General features: G+C 36.8%; 1 protein-coding gene across 1 annotated transcript in view; it reads right to left on the reverse strand.

Annotated features, from left to right (window-relative positions):
- Nucleotides 1–283: 283 nt before the first annotated feature.
- EXOC6 (exocyst complex component 6) overlaps nucleotides 284–27404 on the reverse strand; it is a 198422-nt gene continuing 171301 nt past the window's right edge. Inside the window, exons 21-23 of the mRNA XM_061195100.1 lie at nucleotides 1860–1972; nucleotides 626–738; nucleotides 284–364 (exon numbers count right to left, since the gene is read on the reverse strand). Of these exons, the coding sequence (XP_061051083.1) occupies nucleotides 339–364; nucleotides 626–738; nucleotides 1860–1972 (252 nt within the window). The 3' untranslated portion in view covers nucleotides 284–338. The remainder of the gene's footprint in view (nucleotides 365–625; nucleotides 739–1859; nucleotides 1973–27404) is intronic.

Consider the following 27404-nt stretch of genomic DNA (forward strand, 5'->3'; position numbering starts at 1 on the left):
AAATTCTTACTGGGTTAAATTAAGTTTGGTTTCAGGGACCTTTAAAGATTTATATTTCCTCCCTCGAAATCAGCAGAATTAGAAATTTTAGTCTATTTAAATAATATTGAGGTGAAAATTAAAGCTAGAAGTCAGAAAATGACAGTGAAAGATCAGACATAATTGCATTCCAAAACCAGATACTGGAAAACAAACAAACCAAAAAAAAACAAAACAGAAAAATCATTCAAGTCTAAGTAGAAAAAACACCAATATATAGAGGCATAAGTTCTTCTAATGTATTTACACAATCAGTTTCATAGACAATTTTTTTTTTCATAGACAATTTTTGACCTGATTTATATATTAGTTTTGCCTTTTTTCCCTAGAAGTGAAAAAAAAAAATTAATGTCAGGTTTTCCATATATAAAATATTATTCAGTTATTTAAAAATCCATACAAATGATATTTATAATTCTTTCTTGTTTAAGCTCTCTCATCAGTGTCTTTTCTCTACTGTATTTTTGAATTCTGCAAACAACTTTCTGTATCATGACCAGTGCCTGTTAGAGATCAACGTTGAGACACCATGGATTTGGTGTCACTGAGTGCAAGCAATGTGAAGTTTATGTGTGCTGGGACATACCATTCACCAAACTTCTCAGCTGTTTCACGACTGTCTCTATCAACTTCTGTTTGTCTCGATCATTCTTCCTGAATTGAGCAAATATATTGTTCTTTTTGCTAGTATCCTTTATCCTAGGAATATACGTGAATGAAGAAGCTTAGTAAAAGGAAATTAAAAGCTATACTGTCACAAGTGAAATATCTTGGCATGCTCTGGATTATCTCACACTAATCCTATGCTTGAAAAATATACTTCAAAGAAAATAGGTACTACTAATAGAATTACAGAGAAAGCAACCACACAAAATATTAGCAGCTTTATTTTGCATTTTATATGAAGTGGTGTTTTTTGCATTAGTATGTAAATCTAAGGCAAGTTTTCTTACGTGATACTATTTTCTAATATCATTCCATAAAGTATGCTAAAATACATACCCTCTATGGACTCTGCAAGTCACACTCATAGCAAGACAAGGTGAAAGGAAAAATAACATTAGAAAATTTAAAGCAGTGATTTGTTTGCCTCAGTGGTGTTTCATGGCATTGTAAAACAAGCTTACATTTATTTAAAAGAGTTCCTTATGTCCTCTTAAATCAAATACACCACAGATATTTTGAAATGTGGGAAAATAATATACACTTTTAATTCAAAAATTGAAAATTTTAATAGTGATGCTTAAAATGAAATATGGTAGAGTGAAAAGAAAACCTGCCACATAATGAGAAGGAAAAGTAACACCTACACTTGTTTTACTTTTAATTGGACAAGATGCACCAGTAAGTGTTCTGTTACTTCAGTTTTTATAATATTATTTTTTCGAAACGCATACCTCTCTACCTGTAAAGAATCCAAGCCCATCATGGTAGGATCTAGACAGCACTGGTGGCAAACATTCCAATCCCTAACTACGTTTTACAAAATACTTTCTTTCCTGTGTTACAGTATTTAAAAAAAAAAAAGTTCCAATTCTCACTTATCTGCAGTAAACATATTTCTAAAGCCAATTAGGTCAGATATTGAGGATACAATAGGAAAAATGTTTTGTTCGTATCAACATAAACAAATCTCATATAAAACTACACAACACTGAAGGCGAGAAAGGAAGAGGCTTATGTTTTGATCATTAAAATGAACTGAACTTTTAAGTTCCATATAGACATTTCTCTTTTGATAAAAATTTCTAGTTCTTCAATTATCACTGAGTCACAAAATGCTAAAATGGTATGCAAAAATGTTTGCAGAATATACTCACTTCTCCAAAAGAGTAAGGGCTGTGTTTGGATTCACCCGAAGGTACTTAGAAGCTGGCTGACCATAATCAGCTAGATAAGTAGACCAATCCCAAACCATAAACAGGTCAAGGAGCTGAGGAAGATGGGGAAAAATGTTAAAGCAACTTTTGACTATTTATCCACAGCTAATACATAAAGTATATGCTACTCTTGATCCATTTTAATATGACCTGCTTCTCAGATGGAACAGAATAAGGAATCTCATTTTTAAAACTTCATTAACTACATTTTATAACCAACATAGTGTATAATATCTTTTCACTTTTCAAATTACTAAAATTGTCAGGCCTTGCCTTTCCAATAAAATACTTAATTGCATTTGCAAATAATTGTAAAATAATGAAAACAGTTATATAATTATATTAACACTTGTACTGAGGTATAGAGATTTAATCTTTACACATTATTCAGTTCATACTCAAATTTAATTAATGAGGGTTGCTGCTACTAACTGAAGAATTTTAAAGAACTTAAATTGAACCTTTTTTTTTTTTAAAGAGGTTAAGTATGTTTACCTTTCAAAGAAGTCCTTTGCACCTAGACTTTTCCCAAAGTAATTTAAACTGAAAAGCTCAGATAATCTCAATGAAGTGCATTAAGCAACCTCTGCTGGATTCTCCCTGGTGATAGATCCTCAGTAGTGTTATGAAATGAGGCCTTCAGGACTCAGCCTGTTAACTCTAGGCAATCATTTTGTATAAACAAACAACAACAAAAAGGAAACCTTCTTGTTTTCCGTAGTGTTTTAAAATTGACTATTTGCTTTATAATCTCCAGTTAGAACTGTTGTCAAATATGGAAGTAATCTTTTAAAAGCAATGCAGTGCCTAAACCAAAGCACCAAACTCCTTATCCAACTTTAAAACCCTAATCCCCTTTAAGCCATTTAAAACCAACTTCCTATCCCCATTTGAATTGTTTCAGAAAGATAAATGCTTTACTTACTACCTTCCTTCGGTTTTTATATTACTTTTTCTTTTTGTTTTAGCTCACTTTATAAGTAAGGGGTGTATTGGTTTTGCTTTCAAATGAAGGAAGTATTTGTATTTACTCGTAGGATATGTGAGCCAACCCACTGGCTCTGAGAGGGATAAAATTTCTGGGGTGGTTAAAACCTACAGAAAGTTACAAGAAAGTTACAAGAAACTAGCTCTTCCTTAGGAAGATAATGGACTTGTTAGATTCTTCCCATCCAATATACAGCTACTAATAGAGACTTTCTTGTACAAAGAAGAAGATTCTATAATGAAAATATTTACTACTAATATTAAAAGCCACACTATTTTCTTTCGGACAACATTCTAGGCCATACCAGCCATACCAAAAGTTAAAACACTGGTACAGAAACTACACTGAGACAATGTTAAAAAAACACACTGTCTTAAAAAGAAAAGGGAACATATTTCAAGTTCTGTGTAATTTTTGACTCTTGCTTAGCAACAGGTACATTTTCCCCTTCTTTCACAAGGAGGAAAAGTTACTTTCTACACTCTGCAGTGAAAATGTAAATTAGTATAACTTCTCTGGAATGTGAATTTGCAGTATGTATTTAAGAACCTTATAAAAATGGCCATTCCCTTTGACTCAGCAATCCTACTTCTAGGAATCTAACTTCAGTAGACAATAATAAAGGTAGATAAAAACTTATGAACAAATATATTAATCTCAAAAATGTTATTTGTGTTATCAAAAATTGAAGAAGAAAAAAACCCCACTGAAAACAGCTTAAATCTCAGTATTAAGAGAATGGTTAAGTAGTGAGGTATATCTATCTATAAGAGAAGTATCATGTGGTTATTCAAATTGATGCTTACATAGAATTTTAAATAGCTTGGGAAGAAGCTTATGATAAATATTACTACTAAAATTACATAAAAACCCATCAAAAGAGAGTGGAAAAAAATTTGAGAAAATGTTAAGAAGAGTCGTAATTTGTGTGGCGGGATTATGGGTAACTGTTATTGTCTTCTTTATTTTCATAATATTCTACAATGGGCATGTATTAACTTTAGAGTTAGAAACAAGGTTTACATACATACATATATATTTTTTCCCAATAAATTTCAATAATGAATTCTCCTCATTCAAAATAAAAGCCTCAAAATAAAAGCTTCATTTTGAAGGAGTCCTCTTCCAGGTATACGTATGTGTTAGCTCAAGTGTGTGTGGGCATGCGCACAGTCAGCAGAAAGCAATCGCTTAATAATGTACTGGCTGCAAATTCCCTTTCTTTCCAAAGGCAACAGCAACATGACCTTTGGGACTTGGAAGAAGAGGCCTTAAAATAAGGGCTGATCTACCCCCAGGTGGGAAAGGAGGAGCCCATTTAATGAATTTAAAACCTACACCAACTCCAGCTGTGAGTATAGAAATGGTTCTTTTACAGCACAAAAACAGACTTTCCTAGATAAAGAAATATTATGCTTACTTTTTTCACGTATGGTCAGACACTCATATGCAAATTTCTTATTGCTAGAAATTACAGGAACCACAAAATTTAACCTAACTGCCCATCTGTAGACAAGTCTAATCCACATGCTTTCAAATTTACACTAATACTTTATAGAAATACATACAGTGCATAGTTAACTTGTAGATATCAATGGAAATCTGCATAAATTTGCACATTAATGGTTAAGGAATGCATTGCCAAGGTGGATAAAAGGGCTAAGGATCTAGATAAGATTCACTTATTCATTCAACAAATATTGACTGCCCACCTACAAGGTGCGAACTACTGTGCTAGGCACCAGAGATACAGTATTGAATGAGACAAAGTCCCTGTCCTCAAAGAGTTTACGCTGTAAGTGGGGAAAGTGGGGAGGCAGAGTTAATAAGGAAACAAGTAATATTTTATGTTAACATGAAGAAATTATAAAGAAAAAAACTATTCACACACAATCTTAGTAACTTAAACTAGAGTAACATATGAGGAAGCTACTGTCAATTTAATATTAAGATAGAAACTGATTTACAGAGGAGCTAACACTGCTTGCTCTGTATTCTCAGGCCATGAATCCAGTGGCTATAGACTTGAGCACCATTTCAGTGTCCATGCCCCAAAGAATACATGGATGTTGGTGGAGAGGAATGATAAGGCCTAGCAAGCATGCTGATCTCATATTCTGATTTCTCATTTCCACGTGTGTAAGTGACAGGGCCCTGTGGGGCTCCCAGGCACAAGAGTCTTTTTTTGTCCCCCAATTCTTGTAGGCAAGACTCCAGCCTCCATGACCTTCTCTGAGTTCCAAAGGGCGGATGTGAACAGTTGCTAATCAAGGGAGGAGCAGCCAAGAAACCACCTGAGGCCAGATTAAAGGGACCAGAGACTCTCCTCAAGATTAGGAGACCACCTGAGACCACCTGAGACAGATGAAAGGAGGGCAGGCCCTGCACATACCTTAATCTTGTCAGAGACCCCACCCTTGAACCACTGTTATAAAACCCTTCATCAAATTCTCTGGGGTTGGGACACATAGTTTTTTGAGGCAGGAGCCTGCTGTGTCCCCCTTTGCCTGGCAAAGCAATAAAGCTATCCTTGTCTACTTCACCCAAAACTCTGTCTCTGAGATTTGACACCACTGCAGAGAAGCGGAGCTTTCTGCATCATAAGGATTTTTCAAATGCATAATACCACATTTAATAAGTAAATAGAAACAAACTTCACAGAGCTGGGCAGGCAAACTCATAAAGTATGTCCAGCAGAGCGTAACCTCTCAGTAGATATTCAAGAAATACCACTCCCTGACTGATGATGCCAGACCACTATTCCAAGTTACTTAGGAGCTTTTTATTTAGGCTTCATGAGTACAAAAAATGAGCACCCTACAGACAATTTCGGTTTATGAAGACAGCTCTAGAAAAGGCCAAAGTTGGCCAGCAGGTAAACTAGGGCAAGTGAATGTAGTCAACTGACTTCCACCTTTCCCAGGCTTTCCCTGGGGCTTGATAAAGAGGATAGATACCCTTATGATAAGGCATTGGGTCTAATGTTAATTGAGGTAAATGATCTTCTTAGAGAAAGAAGCACTAATATTTCTGAATGGTCTACCAGTGTCCGTCCATCCATAACAATTATAAGATTCTTTTCACTGTTTGAAGTACAGTTATACTGACATGAAAGATGTAACACAAAACTAGGACGTTATTCCTGGGTCCTACCTAACATTATGCCAGGCCAGATTTACAGACTGAGTCCATTTCTATAGGCTGCTACCTATGCCTATTTTGACCAAGAAGCATGATCCCAGGTCTCTGGGATTGTTTAAAAAGAACGTGACTGCTCTGGAGCCAGAGTGTGACGGGAAGGGATGCAGAAACTGGAGTGGCACCGGGTACAACCACTGACACTCCTCTTCACTCCACACAGTCATTGCCTTGGGGACTGCCTCTCACATTCGGTGAGGTTTCACAGGATGTACTATGTCCTTAATATTAAAATCTAAATTATGGAAAACCTTACTTCTCTATCTCAAGTTTTGCTTTCTTCAGATGGCAGTAAACAAATAATACATTTGTTATTAATCATACAAAATCTCCCTCAGTCTTGGAAATAAACTGTAAGACATGGTCTCAACAGGTGAATTTATTAGTTAACACATATACCTGAAATCCAAAGATGTAGACCAAACATGAACAAAAACAAAATCTCCCCTAGATTATCCAAAAGCAATTTTACAATTACTTATTAAAGGATAAAGTCAGGCATATTAAAATGAAAATTGGTACTAAGTTCTAAAAATGGGTTTGTTCCAATAGTCAAGTAAAGTAATTCCACCTTAAATCCTTTAGGGAAGTAAGCAAAGTATGGATCATATAAAAATGAATAGCAAAATAATGTGCCTCAGTTCTATTTCATCATGATTTATAAGATTACCTAAAATTAGCATGTTAACTATTTTTTTCACCAAGGATTCAAAAACACCCTTCATAACTAATCTGATAACATAAGGTGGGATTTATGCCAACTTTTTAAAGTGAGTGGTATGTTTCACTTCCTCAGCCACCCGTGTGTGTGTCCAGCAAACAAAAAGATTCAGCTTAAGGAAAGAAATGGTTGCATGGGTGGTCCATTTATATCCTCAAAATAGTTGAATCACGGAAGAATCACTGAATTAGTCTGTGTCAAGGCATTTAGCTTGCTGACAGCTTCTCATCCTAAGTCGCACTCCAAATCTACACCCAAGAAACTTGGGGTCTCAGACCTGTTGAGATCACTTTGCGCAAATGACACAATGAATCTAGGCCGACTTTAAACCATTCTATGAAACTCTTGAAGTGACTTTTTGCTTTTGTAAAAGTGAACCCAGAGTGCCAGGTCATTTTTTCCTTGAATCTGGTTTAGCTTTCTTTGTTTTGGGTCTTTTGGGTTTTGCTTTTGAAGCACCTCAGGGGCAGTGACCCAAGGCAGAAGATAAATAAAGTTAAGCCAACCTCAAGAGAAAAGCAATTGGGGATACCAGGTTTGCTTTTGTAAATGTGAACAGTGACCTGGGGGCTCAGGGTCAACCTTAGTCCCCCAAATTCCCCTTTCCAAACACTAAATCCACCTGGGGGACCTCAAAGTTGCTTTGCAGATTCCAAAAGTAAACCAGGAGATCATTTTTCCTTTGCCTCCAAAAAACAAAGCCAAAGCAAGGGTTCCTAAAGTGCTTCAGAGATTTAAACAACAACAAAAATCCTAAACCAGAATGTAGCTTTAAGGAAGAAATATAAGTAATTAGGCACTGGGGATTCAAGAAAAATGGGTCTTATTAAATTGGCCACAATGGGGGGAAATACAAGTCTTTTTTCTAAATAGATGTTGAAATCAAATGACGAGCTCTAAATGCTTTTTTTTTAAATAAATAAATTTATTTACTTATTTATTTTTAGCTGCGTTGGGTCTTTGTTGCTGTGCACAGGCTTTCTCTAGTTGCAGTGAGCGGGGGGTCTTCGTTGCGGTGCACGGGCTTCTCACTGCGGTGGCTTCTCTTGTGGAGCATGGGCTCTAGGTGTGCGGGCTTCAGTAGTTGTGGCACGCGGGCTCAGTAGTTGTGGCACACAGGCTTAGTTGCTCCGCGGCATGTGGGATCTTCCCGGACCAGGGCTTGAACCTGTGTCCCCTGCATTGGCAGGCGGATTCTTAACCACTGCGCCACCAGGGAAGTCCCTCCATCTACTTATTTATTTATTTATTTACTTATTTATTTATTTATGGCCGTGTTGGGTCTTCGTTTCTGTGCGAGGGCTTTCTCTAGTTGCGGCAAGTGGGGGCCACTCTTCATCGCGGTGCGCGGGCCTCGCATTATCGCGGCCTCTCTTGTTGCCGAGCACAGGCTCCAGACGCGCAGGCTCAGTAATTGTGGCTCACGGGCCTAGTTGCTCCACGGCATGTGGGCTCTTCGCAGACCAGGGCTCGAACCCGTGTCCCCTGCATTGGCAGGCAGATTCTCAACCACTGCGCCACCAGGGAAGCCCCCTCCATCTACTTTTTAAAGCACTTGGCTTTACCCTTTTCCAGCTATTTGAAAACATATTTGGAAAATTCCACATGCAGCATGGAAGAGAATTTTCAGTAGCAGTTAGAAAGGGCTTGGGCAAAAACTGTAAAGAAGCAGTATTGTGCTTCCACCCACCTCACTTTCTGCCCTCAGGTGTTAATTGCCCTCATGCTGCCTTTTGGCTCTCTGGTACACCTGACCCCTAACCGGCGCCTGCCCTCTTTAAACGTCCCATCTGCCAAACCCGCTCTCAGCCAGCCTTTCCACTCCTACCTATGTGAGGATCAGAAGCAAGCTCTGAGCACATTGTGGCTTAAAGGCATTCGTCTCTTCAAGTCACTTAATTCAAGTGAACTGCACACAGCGGAAGCAGAATGTTCTTAAAGTATTTTTGGTGGTAAGCCATGTAATAGTCCTAAATAACTACTAGGTGGGTTTGGAATTTGGGGGGAAAAAAGAGGCAAAAAGAATTTATATCATCAGATTTATACACATCTATATTTGCTTTACCTTGAATTTCTTGGTCACTACCATGGCTAAAAGACCATGCAGATACATATACGTGTACAATTTTATGTGGAAATTTATTCTTTATTAAAAAATATTTTTTTACAGGAAAGAGGTATTTATTTATTTACTTTTGGCTGCGTTGGGTCTTCGTTACTGCGTGCAGACTTCTTCTAGTTGCAGCGAGCAGGGGCTACTCTTCGTTGTGGTGCGTGAGCTTCTCATTGCAGTAGCTTCTCTTGTTGTGAAGCACAGGCTATAGGCATGTTGGCTTCAGTAGTTGTGGCTTGTGGGCTCTAGAGCGCAGGCTCAGTAGTTGTGGCGCACAGGCTCAGTTGCTCTGCGGCACGTGGGATCTTCCCGGACCAGGGATCGAACCCGTGTCCCCTGCATTGGCAGGCGGATTCTTAACCACTAAGCCACTAGGGAAGTTCCTCTTTATTAAAATTAATTTTTTTTTTAATTTTATCAAGTAATACATGGTTAATAATCAAATGGGGCATGTCATGAAAACCAACAGTCCACTACCCTACCCTTTCCATTCTCAGAAGCAATGTTAACTCTTTCTGTTTTAATACTGGTGATTACCTCAATATCTCTAAATATGCTTATTTTTCTAGTTTTTATTTATCATCTTATAGTTACCCATATATGAGGATTTACCTTACTTATACTACCTTCCTGTTTTTGGTAGTTATAACAATTTTTCTCTATTTTTGCTTTTATAATTTTAATATAATTAAACTCCTATTTTTTGTTACATCACCTTAAAAAATTTTTTTAACAGTTTTGAGATATATTTCACATACCATTCAATCTATCCATTTAAAGTATACAAATCAATGGTCTTGAGTACATTCACAGAATTCTGCAACTGTCTCAATCAATTTGAGAACATTTTTATCCCCTAGAAGAATACCCATACCCATTAGCAGTCACTTTCCAAATTGGAGTCATATAACATGTGGTTTTTTGTGTCTGGCTTCTTTCACTTAACATAATGTTTTCAAGGTTCATCCATGTTGTAGCAGGCATCAGTACTTCATTCCTCTTTACTGCCAAATAACATTCCATTATATGGATATACCACATTTGTTTATCCATTGATCAGTTAGTGGACATTTGGGTTATTCCCATTTGGGGGCTATTATGAATAACAACTGCTATGAACAAGTTTTTGTGTGGACATGTGTTTTTATTTCTCTTGGGTATATATCTAGGAGTAGAATTTGTTACAGAAACTTTTAAGAGGATCTTTTGACTCTCATTTAGTAATGTAAGAATATTAGCACCTTATATAGTTGAATTTTAAATAATTCTTTTGGCAATTGGGGTTTAAAATATTTATATTATGTATTTAAACCCAAATAACAAAAGATATATAACTAAAGTTTTCTAAAAGTTCTTTATGAATGCAGAATATATTAATAAATTATTATCAATAGTTTTTGGGGACTGCCCTGGCGGTCCAGTGGTTAAGACGCCACGCTTCCACTGCAGGGGGCGCGGGTTCTCTATCCCTGATTGGGGAACTAAGATCCCGCGTGCCACGCGGCTCAGCGCCCCCCCGACCCCAACCAGAGCCACCAAAGAAAGAATTTTTTTATCCTCTATTTCTAAAACACGAAAAACCTTGTAACTATCCAAATAGAAGAGAACATTTCAGGTATTTTGCTCAAGTAGATTTACCTCAAATAGCTGAGTGTGATTTTGGTTTTTACGATACCTTTACATGTATATGTGGCTTGTTTTTCTTCAGTCATGAGTACCTGATTCAGCTGCCTCATACTGTAAGGCGAGTCACACACTGAGTGCTAGCACTTACCTAATTACTCAAACCAGAAATCTGGATTCAGGTTGCTTTGACTCTTCTCTCTCACAACTCCTGCATCTTACTTATTGCCAGATTGTGTCAATTTAACTTCCTAAATATTTTTTTCCTAAATATTTCTTGAATTCACTTGCTACCTACCTTCCACCACCACTACTACTACTACTGTCCTAGATTAGATATCATACTCTCTCCCATGGGGCCTTTGGTCTTGCCTATCCCCTCTGCTTCTCCTTCTAATACGCCAGGATCCATCAACCTCCACACTGCTGCCAGAGAGATGCAGCTAAAACACAAATCTTATCATACCATTCACTTACTTAAAACTTTCAGTGGCTTCCCAGCTTCTACAAGATAAAGTTCAAGCTTCTTAACATGACATGCAAGGTGACTTTTTGTCTTCCTCTCCTGCCTTGGAATTTAAGCTCCTAAACAAGGAACTACTCAAAGTTCTCTTACAAACCGTGATGATGCCCCAGGACATTGTCATTTTCTTCTCTGAGTCCCCTTCCCCTCCTTCTTCACCCAGGTAACTCTTACTTATTCCACAAAATTTAAATCTGGATTCACCTCTCTCAGAAGTCTCCCCAGACCACTATGCGTTAGCTGTTCCTCTTTCGTGTGTCCTCAGAGCCCCCTCCACAAATCTCTATCATAGTATTTTTCACAGTATGCTGATATCACAGTTATTCTGTCTGTCTACCCACTAAAGAATCAAATATCAATAATTCCTTTTGTAGTCTGGACGGTTCATGGCTATCTCAGCCCTGTCTCTTTCTAATACGCCAATAATTGAAGTGCCTTTTCTTCTTCCTAATAATGTACTTTGTAAGTGCCTCAAAGCTGGTGACTTGTTTTGCTACTCTCTGTATCTTCACATTTGGCCCAGTACCTGGTATATAGTAGGAACCAAGTAAATGTATGTTGAGATGAACTGCAAATGTTACCTTTTATGTCTACACAGAGCCCACACCATATATATTAATAAGAAGGCTATGTTATCATTTACTTTACATGTCAACTATTTACAATCAAGACAACTCTGAATTTTTAGTAATGTCTTATAATTATTCTGAAGGCCAGACTAGTCTCTTTGACTGATTTAATTTACGCTATAGAATGTACTAAAATATTTCATAACCAAAGTTCTGCTCCTGAGATTACCTTTTGTAAACCAGTGATGCCACCATCAAGCATGTTAAATAAACATTCCCAGGTCATACATTTAATTTTCTGTCCGATTCATTATATCATCTGCCACACTTATATAACAGGTAGTTATATAATGACTTCACCAATGAAGCTCAGACTTCCAATACTAAAGAAATCAAACCTTGAAATTCATGATGTGAGGTGTTCACTAGACTTTCAGTTCTCTCTGATGAGTCACTTTGCTTCATTGAAGCTCTGAAGAAATAAGATCTGCTTATATGAATTGACTTTGGAAGAAATCAAACAACAAAGGAAAACAATACGGATTAGCCAATGAAGAAAAATTGTATGCCAATGTGTCTTTACTCCAGGATATAGTAGTTGTTCAAATGAGGGAAGCTAGACTGGGCTGGGGTTTCTTTAAGTTCTCCTTTAGACTGCAGTTGTTAAGAAAAAGAGGGAGAGACTAACCATTTTTTAAAATTTGTAAGAGTCTAAGTGGATATTCCTCTCCCCTCCTCCCCATGGTTGTGTTTTAAAATAATGCAAATGAAAACTTGGAGACTCTAACAGCTGGATTAATTTAGTCTTCAAAAAAATTAGTCACATATGTTTTACTCTAAAATTTTAGCAAGTAAGTAATATATATTATTTATAATTTGTCATTAGTTATAAACACTGACTTTTGGCTTTTGAAAAAACAAAGCTAAACTAAAAATAAAACTAAATACTTCAGGCCCCAAGACATATTATCATTCTATTCTTTAGAATGCAACTCAGACCATTTGAGACAAATGAAACATACCATGACCATTAAATCCCAATTGCCTCAGAAGGAAAAGGGAGATTGTCACTGCCTGCTAAGGTATTACCATAGAAACTAAGGCAGACACCCCAGTTCTAGTCCTTGCAAGAAATTTTTAGTGAAGTGGGGAACTGAATTTCAGATACATATGTCATTTGTTCAGCTTTCTAGAGATAAGGTCTCAGTTTTATGTCCTAGAATATAAATATAGACTCTTTACCATTTTGCCTTAGATTCCCAAAGAATGCAGTTAGCTAGTCTACCATACTTAGCATGATGGACATAGGAAAATTAAGGATCTTTATGGTCTATATTAAAGACAAAGAATACTACAATATCTTGGTGAGTATTTGTATTTAACGGGGCTTGCATCCTCACTTTTTTCTTTCAAATCTTATAATAGATTTTATAATTTTTACTCAAATAACTTAAAAAGATATGTATTTTTTGCTTTTCTAAATCTAAAAGGCACTTACTTCTCTTATGTTAATTTATTAACCCCTAATTATCCAGACCTGATTGTATGTAATTACCTTTTGTCAGGTATAATAATTTGCTCAATAAACATGTCAGAACACTTGCTGCTTCGTCTGTTTTAACAGATAAATTTGGTTTTTCCATAGCCCCGAGGCATAATTAAATACGAAAAAAGGTGGCAGTTATCAAACTACACAAAAGCTGATTCATGAAGGAAGTACATATTGGGTTGGCCAAAAAGTTCGTTACGGAAAACCCGAACGAACTTTTTGGCCAGCCAAATACGTGGACGGTGCCATGGCTCACTTTGGGACCTGATGCTTGCCTGAGTGCTTAGTTAGTTACAGATTTCTGGGACAGGGTAACAGTAACAACACTGTGATGTGAACTTCAAAAGGGCAACAGGCAAACTTTAAGATGCACCTTAGTTAAGAAGCAGCTGTTGGTAAATAGCTATTGGCATCCCTCTTTCACTACAGGTTATAGCAGTAAAATACAAAAAGAGAAACTAAATAAAAACAACAGGAGAAGGACTTATCTTCTTGGGAAGATAAATGCAGCCAGTGGAATTAAATGGCTTGTGATCTAAGTCCTACAATGCTTGCATGATGTGAATCTACACTATGGGAGTGCAAAATGAAATCCCTACTTGACCTCTGGATAACCTAAACAGGAAATTAGGACATTTCTAAGCAAAATAGGCTGTGTCATCCTGTTAAGATAATTGTTTCCTTTGACACTCTGCATAAACATCTTACACTAGGCTGTCAGAAAAAATTCAAGCCATAGAGTCTCTTCATTGTAATACATAAAACGGGCGCCTGGTCCAGTGCCCTCAACATAGCTGAGGAGGTAAAGTTTGTTGATAATTAGGAAGACAAAGAAGGGGAAAGAGGGATAACAAACAGGTAAGAAAGTTGGAAGCATTCTTTAAGTATTTACAGAGGAGTTGAAAATAAATTAATATTTTTTAAAAGGAATTTAATTCTTAAGAAGAATCTGGGTTAATTAAGAGAGTATTCAATGATTGGTGCTTCAGGATGTTAGAAATTGGTACCATTTGGTTGGGAAAAATCAAGTTCCTCCAATGTCTCACATGATCAATACTCCACAGATATGACTTGTTTATCTGATTATATTTCACTTGGATAAGAAGTGCTGTTTCAGGACTTCCCTGGCGGTCCAGTGGTTAAGACTCTGTGCTTCCACTGCAAGAGGTGTGGGTTCGATCCCTGGTTGGGGAACTAAATTCCCACATGCCGCACGGCCAAAAAATTGGGGGGAAAAAAAAAAAAAGTGATGTTTCTTTTGACGCCAACAGAATATTTGTGTCTATACCTTATTAAATTCCCTCCCAACTCAGTTTTTTTTTAAAAAATCAGCTTTTATTTTGAATTAATAATTTAAGGGCGTTATAAACTCTGGATCTCAACTTCCTCTTCTATAAAATGAAGGGACTGTGTCTGCATGTGACAAGTACTCTATTTGACACTAGCAATTAAAAGATAAGATGATGACCCAGTGTTTGGATTCAAGGAGTTCCTAAGTGTAATGGAAGAGATAATCATACAAACATAATTATGAACTAACATGAGAATTACACTGATAGAGTTACGTATAGGTTATTATTATTAGAGCCTTCAATCTTGCTTGGGTGAGTGAGAAGTAAACCCAAGAAAGCATCTTAGTTGGTACCCAAACTTGGTCTTACAAAGGAGTTAATCAAGGGAAAGGTGGGGTTTTTCAAGCAGATGAGACAGCATGAGAAAAGGTACAAAGATAAGAAACAGTTGTGTTTATGGGGAGTGTCATGCACTTTATAGCGTTGCTGAACTGAAATATAAGTAAAGAAGACGGTAGTACAAGATAGGCTGGAGAAGGGGATGGGGGCCAGGTCATAAAAAAACATGTATGTCTTGTTAGGGAACTTTGGGTAGCCATTGAAATGTTTTAAACGAGGGAGCTGACATAGTCAGATTCATCATTTAGATAGGTAACTCCAGCAGCTCTGTGAAGAATGGATTTGAGGAGAAAAAACTAAAGGCACAAAAATTAGTTAGGAAACTGCTGTGATAACCTTGAAATACACCAGAACAGATAAGTAAGTAGTTGGGATGGAGAGAAGAGGATGGATAGGTAGTAGGCAGGTAATTAGGATGGAAAGAAGAGGATGGGTTTAAGAAATATTTAGGAGGAAAAATCCCTAGGACATGATGAATGACTAGGTTTGGGATACAGCAGAGTGGTGTCATCAACCAGAACAAAGAGCATGGAAAGAAGATCTGATTTGAGAATGAGGGAAGATGATGAGTTGACAGCTTTGGCCACACAGGATGCAAGACACACATCCCATTGGAAATGTCTACCAAACAACTAGATATGTATCTAAGGCATACGGCATTTGTGCCACAGATCTGATGAGAACGGATGAGTTCACCCAGGTAAAGTGGATAGAGAACAGTGTCCTAAGAAGAGAAACCTCAGGGACACCAACATTTAGGCAGTAGGAAAAGAAAGCCACAAAAGAGACAGAAAAAGAACATTAAGAGAGTACAGCCTTTGAAGAAGAGAGAATTTGAGAGAGGACGTGATCAACATTATCAAACGCAGTAGGAAGAACCAGTAAGATAAGGGCTGAAAACGTCTACTGGACTTCCCTGGTGACTTAAGTGAATACTGTTTTAGTTAGCAGTGCAGCAAAGCAGGTTGGATTGAGGAATGAACTGAGAAATGAGGAAATACGGACATAATTCCTTCCAAATCATTCTCTTAAGGAAACTGGGTGCAAAGGAGAGGAAAAAAGAGATTGGAAATAGCTAGAATGAGACTAGAGAAGATACTCTCGAACTTCCCTGGCCGTCCAGTGGTTAAGGCTCCACGCTCCCAATGCAGGGGGCACAGGTTCAATCGCTGGTCACGGATCTGGGGAACTAAGATCCTGACTGCAGCACAGTGCAGCCAAAAAAAAAAAAAAAGAAGAAGAAAATACTCTTATTCTCTCTTTCCTTCTCTCAGATAGGAAAGATCTGAACATGTTTTTAGGCCGAGGTAGTTAGGAAAAGGATAAAGCAGAGGAAAGGTAGAGGAGTAATGAAACAAAGTCCCATAAAAAAAGATGGCATCAAGGGCATAAGTCTGAAGGAGAGAAAGTGAGGATGAGAGTGAATACAGATAAACTGTTTGATTGTAAAAGCAACAGCGAGAGATTGACGGTGATAGAGAGGAATGAAGGAGGCTTAACGGGGCTGGAGCTTTCACTCAAGAGTGGAAGAACAATGGCTCTATAAATAGAAATGGGGAACTAGGAGAACAACAATCTCTCATTCACACAGTGCAGCCTGTGGAAGAACGCATGGCTACCACTAGAGAGGGCTATGGGCTTAGCAGTACTCTCAGAATTCTACAACAAGGAGGCAGAGAAAACATTCTGCCCCACAGCAAAAGCTGTAGCGCCATTTACATTGGAATGAAGGTGTAAGGGGGCTAGAAAAAGTGAAAAGGTACAGAGCAAACAAAACAATGAGGGAAGAGACAGGAAAAAGGTTGGGAGGTGGGAAGGAATGGAGGAAGTAAGTGGAAAGAGAAGGGAGAAAGTATTTAACTTTATTGAGCAATCAAATATTTAATCTTCTAGAAGGAGGGATGCATGGTTGGGAAGTGCCAGAAATGACAACGTCTGACCAAGACTCAGGAAGAAATGGTGAAAGCTGCCATGAAGTTTTCAAAAGGGCAGAGAGGCCTCTGTTTGAATGTGGGCTATCTCAAGACATCTGGAGCAGCAGCAAGGGTCCTGGTTAAGGGGAGAGCTTCTAGGAGCTCTGGTTAGATTTTCTGAAATCCCTTCTAATTCTCAAGTCTTAGGATTTCATGACCATGAAAATCATTGAGTCACAGACCGAGGTAATTGGAAGATGATGTGACATTTAAGAAAACACAAGAGTCAAAGATAAAGAACTATAAATTGTAAAACACTTTAGGGACTAAACTGTAACTTCACATTAAGTACTAAGCACTGTAATGTATACCTAAGAAGGACGTTCAGGCAAAAATACTATAATGATTAATTCTCAAATCAAATAATCCCTTCAGCAATCTCATCCTTTCAATATATATTAGCAAAAATTTTCATCATGACTATATTATCCACTTGGCTCTTAAGAAGTCACTATTGACCTAAAATACACTAATCTAAATTTATTTTAATACACGGTTTTATAAACGTATAAGAGCGGAATGCATCCCTTCCAAGTGCTAGCTGAATGTTAGCAGTGTTGAGTTCCCCGAGCCATCTAAATTTGAGGATGGGTGGCTCTATAGACAACTGAGAAGTTCCTAAAGTTTGGAATACGTACATATACCTAATTTGGGGGTTATGTCTGTTCTCACTTTCCAACCAAATTATGAGTCCTTTAAGGGCATGGTAATCTGTCTTACTTCTCCTTTAGGATACTCAATAAAAGTTTGTTGAACTGAACTAAATTACATTTCATAGAACACTTTGAGAAGCAAAAGTTTAAGGACTGTGTCTTTTCTGTGACAAAACACAGCCATAAAGGAAAAGCAGAGAAATTAATGTACATGTAAAAGCTTCTAATTTAAACCACTAGAAAAGCTTTGCACAAATATAGTCTGACTCTGGGACTCTTTCACACAAAGATTACCTAGTAGATCCTGATAGTCTTTACACAAAGTTCACGAATCACCTAACTGTTAATTTTTCTTTATCTCTATTTCAGACCATTAATCATATTTGTGTATAACTTTTCACTTGAACATCTCATTCCAGTGAAGTGGAGGCTTTTCTATACTTTATAAAAGGAGAAACCAAGTTTCAGAGAGATTGTCTTGTTCAAATTTATATGTGAAGTAGGATTAAAAACTAATTTCCTCAATTTATAAATTAAGTGCTTAAACAACTTATTTAGGATGGCTTAATTTACACAGGATTTCTTTTTATTTGTATGTATAACCTATCTGCTTTCAAAAAGAATGCTTGGTAAGGTTTTTCAGAACACTGCTGTAAGATTTCACATTAGATATAGCAAATATAGTATGGGCAATCCAGGTAATTTTGTTATATGTAGCAAAAAGATCGTAACAGTGAATATGGTGTTTCTGGTTATAATATTCATTAGTATGTGAAACAAACTACATTATTGCTATCTTTCTGACAAAGCATTTAAATATTTAAACTTCTCATAAATTATCCTCACAACTCAAAGAAATCTATAACTTAAAAGAGAAACATTTCTGGCTTCCCTGGTGGCACAGTGATTAAGAATCTGCCTGCCAATGCAAGGGACACAGGTTCGAGCCCTGGTCAGGGAAGATCCCACGTGCCACAGAGCAACTAAGCCCATGTGCCACAACTACTGAGCCTGCAGTCTAGAGCCCATGAGCCACAACTACTGAGCCCGCGAGCCATAACTACTGAAGCCTGTGTGCCTAGAGCCCGTGCTCCACAACGAGAAGCCACCGCGATGAGAAGCCTGCGCACCGCAACGAAGGGTAGCCCCCGCTCGCCGCAACTAGAGAAAGCCTGCACGCAGTAACGAAGACCCAACGCAGCCAAAAATAAATAAATAAAATAAATAAATTTATATTAAAAAAAGAGAAACATTTCTATTTAATAAAAGAAAAAATATTAGAGAAAAATATCATTTCTTATAAATGAATAATTGGAATTTTGGCAAAAATGTGAATTAATTTTGAGAGGAAGGATAAAGTTCCCTTTTGGAAAGTGTCAAATACTGATTTTATATCTAATAATTAATGGATGTATAATATTTATTAAAAGCCAGAATATCACTATTCTTTATTGCTGGCAGACTATTCTAAAAATTTTAACCTATCCCTATCAGTGAAAAAAATAGCAAGAATATCAATGATTAAAAACATTTAAATTTGGGACTACCTCTATTTACATTATGCACTGGCTTATAATTCCCAGTCTATGGAGACAAAGACTCACTCCTTTTGTAACACATTGAAAATTTACCTCAAAATTAATCATACTATAACACTTATAGATAAGGAATATTCCCTATTTGCCCAAATGCACAATTACACAAATTATTTTTCCCCATAAATCTGTTAATTTTGTTTATTGTCATATTTGCTAACTTAAGCATTTCTCTTAAAAATAATTCTGATTGGTATAATTTTTTTGAGCATTATTTTGGCAGTACCCAGTAATTCCACTTCTAAAGGGCTGTAGAAATACTTACACTATTGCTCAATATAGATGCCTAGGGATATTAACTGCAGCATTACTTATATGTAGAGAAACTGGATGGACTTCCCTGGCGGTCCGGTGGTTAAGAATCTGCCTTCCAATGCAGGGGACATGGGTTTGATCCCTGGTTGGGGAACTAAGATCCCACATGCCGCGGTGCACCTAAGCCCATGTGCCACAACTACTGAGCCCGTGCTCCAGAGCCCGTGTGCCACAACTAGAGAGAAGCCTACGTGCCGCAACAAAAGATCTCGCATGCCGCAACCAAGACCTGATGCAGCCAAATAAATAAATATTAAAAAAAAAAAAAAGAAAGAAAGAAAAACTGGAGACTCCTTAATGTCCAACAAAAGAGAACTTGTTTAATAAACTGTGGTATATTCATACGATAGAATGTTATGAAGAAGTGAAAAAGAGTAAAGTAGAGCCATATTTACCAATATGAAATCATGTAGCGTTGCATGAAAAATGTAAATTATAGCATATATGATCCATGTCCCCCCTCAAGCAAAGAATTCTACATGTGTGCACACAAGTGGGTGCACGTGTGTGTGTTTAAATGTACATTTTAAAAAGTCTATCGGGAAACCAATGATTCTGAGAGGTTGAAGAGGAGGAAAAAATGAGAGCTTTCCTTTTATACACTTCTTCATGTTAGATTTTTCTGTGTGTTTTAAACAGGAAGCATGCAATGTTAATTTCCTGATTTTTATAATTGTAGGTAACTATACAAAAAATTACCATTGGGGGAAGCTGGGTGAAGTATACAAAGGATGTCTCTCAACTATATTTGTAACTTCTTGAGAGAGTCTGTAATTACTTTAAAAAAAACAAAAAGAACTGTGAGCATGTATCATTTTTGTAATTATTATGGTGTGTGTTTGATTTTTTTCCCCTGTTTTCAAAAAATCATTTAGAAGGTAATTTTCCAAACTACAAAACAGCTCTAAACCTTTACCCTTAAAATAATCACAAAAATCTAAGTTCAAAATTTATATCAATAACTGAAGAAGGTACAGGCATAAATTACATACCTAGTTAAACACATAAACTGTAAGGCACCAGAATTATGACACTGAAAAGCAAAAGTCATTTAGGTACAGCCTAATCCTTCCTAATCTAAGCTCTCCCAAAGGGCAGCATACTTTTCTAATATCTGGACCTTAAGGTAAACTTTGTGAGATGTCTGATCTTGTTATATTCAGGAGTAAACCTCAAAACGTCTTCCTTTAATTCTTTGGCACTTCAAATGAATTTAGGATTGTCTAAGGAAAAAACGCTTGCTGGAGGAGCTGTGTGAACAAGCTTGTTGTCCTGCTACCATATCTAGTCAAGCAGTTGGATACTACAGCTTTGGCAAATCCCATTAATACTTTAAGAAGTCAAAGACTTTAAAACTTCTAAAGAAAGTTCCTGTGAAGTAGTCACAGGGGCATGTTTAAGCAAGCAGAGTGTGTACACAATATAGTAACAAATACAATGCAAACAAAAGAAGATTTGTTTAATTATAGTGGAAATAATTGTTATTTAAAAGTGCCTTCCTCCTCAACATAAAAGAATAAACTGGACCAGTGGCAAAAGAATTGTATGTTATGACGCCTTAAGATTAGTAACAGAAGACAGAAATTTCAAAGTAAAGTCTTGGCAGACGCCCAGTCTCCAAGGCAAGAATTATGGCCTAACAATTCCTTCGTAACTTACAAGGCTCGTTCATGTCCCTTTAGGTAGAATCCAAAGTTGTTCAGTTTGAGTCAAATACAAGTATATATTTATCAGGTTTCTCCTATCTTTCTCTGGTGAAGTGCATCTGAACTTCTTTCCTAAATTTTATAACCATTTGGGGGCATGTTAGAGAGAGACTGTCTGACTATGTATATAAAAGTGTAGAAGAAATTAGGCGAGGAGGATAATGAGAACAAGGAAGTGGGTTCCCAGGGTACTTCCCTTATTAAGCAATATTGTTAGAAGGAACTATGCTCCTCATAGTTTAACATGATATAGATCTGGCACACAAGCCTTGCCATCACCCAGATGAAGCACAGTATACACAAAGAGATGGTAACTTCTGACTCAATCAACTAATGACACTTGCAATGCAAATTTCACACAATTCACTGACTTTAACAACAAAGCTATAGCATGCCATGAAAAAGATCTCTCCCCGAAGTAAATTATACACCATTTTCCCACACAGATTTCATTAAATCATTAAAATATATAGTTGAAATAGTTCAGGAAATAGTTTCCCAACAGCACACGGTAGTTATTAAGAGAAGCAGGAATCCATCCTATTTCCTGATTTCCTACACGATAATGTCCTCCTCAACACACCATGTGGATTGTTCAGTGGCTTTCTCTCTACACTCCTTAATTTCCATCCTTTCAGCCAAGATGTCTTTCTGAATCTAATAGTCATGTTTATCTTCAACTTTATCTTCTTTGATACCAACTAACTCATCTCTCTAGCTCTTATTTTATTGTCTAGCTCTTATTTTATTGTCTACTGTTCAATTCTGTTTCCCCAGTGGCTGGCTACATAAGGCACTCAATAAACATTTCTTGAATAAATGAATTAGTAAATGAAGCAATAAATGAAAATCCACCCATACATAATGCCTTTTACTACAAACAGTTCTAGGATTCCGCTAACAAATGTTTAATTTACTTATACACTGCCTTGTTCCAAAGGCATCTTAAAGCAACTTACAAAAATACATGCAAGATAAATACAGCTTAATAACTGAGAAAAGTCAGGGCCAAGAGAAAGTGAAGTCAGGAGAGAAGATAAGGTTAGTATACAAAATGCACATGATGCTATCCTATATATATATGAGTATTCTAGCTCCGTAATGAAGAAGAAAATATAATTAGTTGGATAACTCACAGTATTTTGAGATAAAAACAAACTAGTTGCTGTGGATAAATTCAACCATTTCTCATATTGAAAACAGAAACCTCTGAGTCTACATGAAGAAGCTACTGTGAAATATAGTGAACCACAGCATCAGTAATTAAGTAATAGCAATCAATCATCTATACCCTAGACTACCAAAATAATCATCTAACTGTTCTTCCTGATTCTAATTTTGGCCCTTTTCAATCTATTCTCCTTAGAATAGCCAGCATAATCTTTTTAAAATGCACATCAGAGGATGATACTAACCTGCCTAAAATCCTTGAATGGTTTCCCATCATACATAACGTCCCAAACTCCTTAACAAGGCCCTCAAGGTCCTACATGATTTGGCTCTGATAACCTTCCCAATTTCATTTGCACCTCTCTTCCCCTTGCTCACTACACTATAGCCATACTTTCTCTTCCCTGACAGCACCTTAGGACTTTTCATTTGCTCCTCCCTCTGCCAGGAATACTATTTCCCCATATCTCCTAATTTCATTCGGATATCTACTCCTTAAAGAGGTTTACCCTGACAACCCAATCTGAAGTGGTCCACTAACTCCCAGTCACTATTCACGTTAACCAGTTTTATTTTTCTCACAGAATCTAAATGTATTTGAAATTCTATATAAAGCTATTTGAAATTATCATTGTTTGTTATGGATCTCCCTCCAACAAAACAAGTTTTAAGAGCAGGGATCTTGCCTATCTTGTTCACCACTGTATCACCAGCAATTAAAAGAGTGCCCAGAGCAGGTGCTCAAATATTTGTTTAATAAATAAAGATATCTCTGGAAATGGGACAGCTCTTTGTGATCTGGCTTCATCTGGACAGCTTTCAGTTTCCCTAGAGCAGTGATGGTGAGATAACTGTTGTTAGGTCATATATGATGCCTTTGTGAATCTATTAAAATATTGGACCTTCTTCTTGGAAATATGCACATATAGACAAAATTTTGCATAAGCCTCCTAAAACCAACCCGTGATCCCCAGGTTAGAACCTCTGATCTAAAGGCACATAAGGACCTTTATGCAATGCAATCTATGTTATAACGAATTCCTGCTCATGGAGTTGAACGTTGAAGAAAAAAAAAACCAATAAAAAGCTACAAATCATTCCTAACAGATCTCTCTACAAAGTGGTAGGATATCAGAGAAGTCAAATGAGCAATAGTCACAGCTAATGGCTGCTTAGTCTCCTCATGTAGCATATGGTACTGAGAAGCCCAGATTTGGAATTTATCATGAAAGAAAATGGCATGTATGTTGATGACATACATAAATAAGAAAACAGATCTGAAGTAGTTTTATGGGTTGCCTTTTTAAAAAATGGCATATACTCTACTCTTGTTCCAACTATATGAGATCATATTGGATCAGGATATGGATAGTCAAGTTCCAAAAATTGATAAAGTTAAAAAAAAAAAAAACTAAAAAGAATTGGCTTAATATTCAGAATGGTCCATTGACTCTTCTGGGACACAGAGAATCTTCCCTGGGTACATACATTAATAAAAAGATGCATGTATCGGGTCACAAAATGACTTTTTAAAAATATATTCTTTAAATTATGTCAGATCAAAGAAGTGATGGAAGGTAAAAGAGTTTTTTTAGGTGTACAACTCCTCCTTTGCCTGCTAGGGAGGACTTGGTGACAGGTAAAAGAGGCAAACTGAACAAAGCAGCTTTTGTTCCCCTACCCCTTCTCTTTTTGTATCTGAAGGTGCTTACAGCTAAGTTAACGTGTAAAGTAAACCATCTAGGCAAAAAATTTCTGTAAGTTCTGAAGGACTTTGAAGTTTTTTCATCATGTTTTTAGTACCACTAAGTAGTAATACTATCTTCTTTGTGACGTTTTGGCTTTGTTTTAAGATTCTTATTTTGGAAGGTATTAGGTTTTCTGTCTTAAGGAAAGGTGCAGTTATCTCGAAAAAAGTCACTTCAAATGTATTTAATACTAGGAGATGCTCTTTATAACAAACAAAATATAGAACTTACCTTGATTATTTTATCAAAATATCTCTTCCAAAATTTTCCCATCTCATTTACAGTGTATTAGTAAGGGGGGGTTAAAAGTAGCAAATATATTCTTTATTTCTCTCCAAGTATGTGTACTGTGGCTCAGTAACAACAGCCTTGATGACTCACTAAGGAATCTGACAACTGGTAGGATCTGAACTCCATATGAGCTGGTATTTTAATTTCCCCCTTTAATCTCTTCATTCTTCACAAGCAATCCTGTGTTACTGTGTCATGCTTCTTAAAAACAAGTTATTCTGTATGACTGACTGACTGGTTTACTGAATCTAAGCAGCATTAATCCTCTAGTAATTACCATCCTTCATAAAATCGTCTGAATGTTTTAAAAAAGAGGAAGTTCAACAAATTATTTTTGAAAACTTTCTACTATTTTCATCACTTTCGTATTATTTGTATTTTAATATTTAAATTTCATCTATCTACTGAAAGGCTTATCTTTTTGCTTTCAGAGCCCTATGTTTTAACCAGAACATAGTTCTAGGAATCCATAGAGTAATGCAGTGCAATAGTGGTCCACATAATTCAGTGTTTTCACACTGTGTGCCATAGAACACTGATTTGCAGGATAGTAAGAGATTTTTTTTTGAAAAGTATTTAGTACTCAAACAGGTTTGGGGGGAAAAAGGGGATACACCTCTATTATAGGACTTCTCAAAGCCTTCAATGTGCTAATGAAATTGTGAATTTACAAGAGAGGAACACAATATTCAGGATTTCCTAAAATTATTTGTCTATAATTTACTTTCTTCATGACTCACTGTTCCAAATAACAGAAGTTTAGGACATGCTGCTTTATTTAAGTTCTGCTCTATATTTAGTCATTGCTGATCACTCAATTAAGGCATATACTGCCTTTGTCTAAATTCCTGTAATTCCCCTGTTCAAAATATTTCTTTATCCATAGAAGAACAGTTGGGTTTGGAGCAATGACAACATTTCTTAGAAATAACATATTATTATTTTAGTATCCCTAATGATGACCAAGGTAAATCAAGAAATGTTTGTAATGCTTACATGTTTACTTGAGAAGGCAGAGAAATGTGTCATGTATTTTTAGAAATACTCCCATCAAAAATAACTGAAATAAAAAAAATTTTACTGCTTTTAAAGTATGTTTCTTTACATGGAACATTAACTTACATGTAATATCCCAATTCCAAATAAGGTGCTTCTGTACACCAAAAATATTTTTGAATATAGCTGAATAATTTGCATTCACTTATTCAACATTTATTGATTGTTTACTATGTGTCAGGAATAGGGTTAAGCAATACATGTATGGTAGTGAACAAAAAAGGCATGATTCTTGTCTTCATGGGCTTGTAGCTTAGCTTTTTTCTTTTATGTTACCTGAATTGTTATGAATACTTGCTCTAGAATTGCTTTATTTTTAAAAATACCTTTGATGTGGTGGGGGTATAGTTAGGCTGCTATTTTAAAACCTCAACTCGATAACTGATTTGCTAATGGGGAATGGCATGAATCATGAAATATAAGCATACAGTTAGCTGGGGGACAACAGAAACCATTTTACTTGTATATTAGAAGCACATATCATTTATGTTTCAAAGTCTTGTGTTTTATAACTATTTTACATTAAAATGCTACGAGAGGAACTTCCCTGGTGGCGCAGTGGTTAAGAATCCGCCTGCCAATGCAGGGAAGACGGGTTCAAGCCCTGGTCCGGGAAGATCCCACATGCTGCGGAGCAACTAAGCCCGTGTGCCACAACTACTGAAGCCCGCGTGCCTAGAGCCCATGCTCCGCAGCCAGAGAAGCCACCGCAATGAGAAGCCTGCGCACCGCAACGAATAGTAGCCCCCTCACAACTGGAGAAAGCCCATGTGCTCCAACAAAGACCCAACGCAGCCAAAAATAAAAATAAATAAATTTATTTAAAAAAATGCTATGAGAGCCAATTCTTTTCAATAAATGGTGCTGGGTCAATTGCATAACCATGTGGAACAAAATGAATCTTGAACCTTACACCCCATACCATGCACAAAAATCAATTCCAGATGGATTGTAAACCTAAATATGAACAGTAAAACAATAAAACTTTTAGAAAAAAACATTTATAATTTCAGGGGAAGGCAAAGACTTCTTAAACTGGACATTAAAAAGAACTAATCATGAAGGAAAAAATGATAAATTGGATTTCATTAAAATTATGAGCTTTTATTCATCAAAAGCCACCACTAAGAGTGAATAGACAAGCCACAGAGCAGGAGAAGATACTTGCAATACACACATTTGACAAAGGAAGGACTCATATTCAGAATATACAAAGAACTTCTGGAAATCATTAAGAAGCAGACAATCCAATAGAAAAAAAATGACAAAAAACCTGAAAAGTTTATTCACAAAGGAGGATATTCAAACAGACAATAAATAAATGAAAAGGAGTTCAATTTTATAAGTCATCAAGGAAACGCAGATTAAAACCACAATGTACAACTATTGTATACTCCCTGGAATGGCTGAAAAGGAAGAGACAGGGCTTCCCTGGTGGCACAGTGGTTGAGAATCTGCCTGCCAATGCAGGGGACACGGGTTCGAGCCCTGGTCTGGGAAGATCCCACATGCCGCGGAGCAACTGGGCCCGTGAGCCACAACTACTGAGCCTGTGCATCTGGAGCCTGTGCTCCGCAACAAGAGAGGCCACGATAGTGAGAGGCCCGCGCACCGCGATGAAGAGTGGCCCCCACCTGCCGCAACTGGAGAAAGCCCTCGCACAGAAACGAAGACCCAACACAACCATAAATAAATAATTAAAAAAAAAAAAAAAAAAGATCCTGTTCCTGAATTTAAAAAAAAGGAAGAGACAACTAATATCAAGTGATACCAAGGATGCAGAGCAACAACAATTCTTCTACACTGCTGGCTGAAGTACGAACTAGTATTCTTGCTTTGGAAAACTGCTTCACAGAGTCTATTAAAACTGATCATATACCTACCCCCCTGACTCAGCAATTCCACACCTAGGTAAATACCTCAACAAAAATGTGTCTGTTCACCAAAAGACATGCAAAAGAATGTCATGTTAGCTCAATTTGTAACAATAAAACTGGAATCAA

The sequence above is a fragment of the Eubalaena glacialis genome, chromosome 1 (genome assembly GCF_028564815.1).
Source record: "Eubalaena glacialis isolate mEubGla1 chromosome 1, mEubGla1.1.hap2.+ XY, whole genome shotgun sequence".
In the NCBI taxonomy this organism is placed as follows: Eukaryota; Metazoa; Chordata; class Mammalia; order Artiodactyla; family Balaenidae; genus Eubalaena; species Eubalaena glacialis.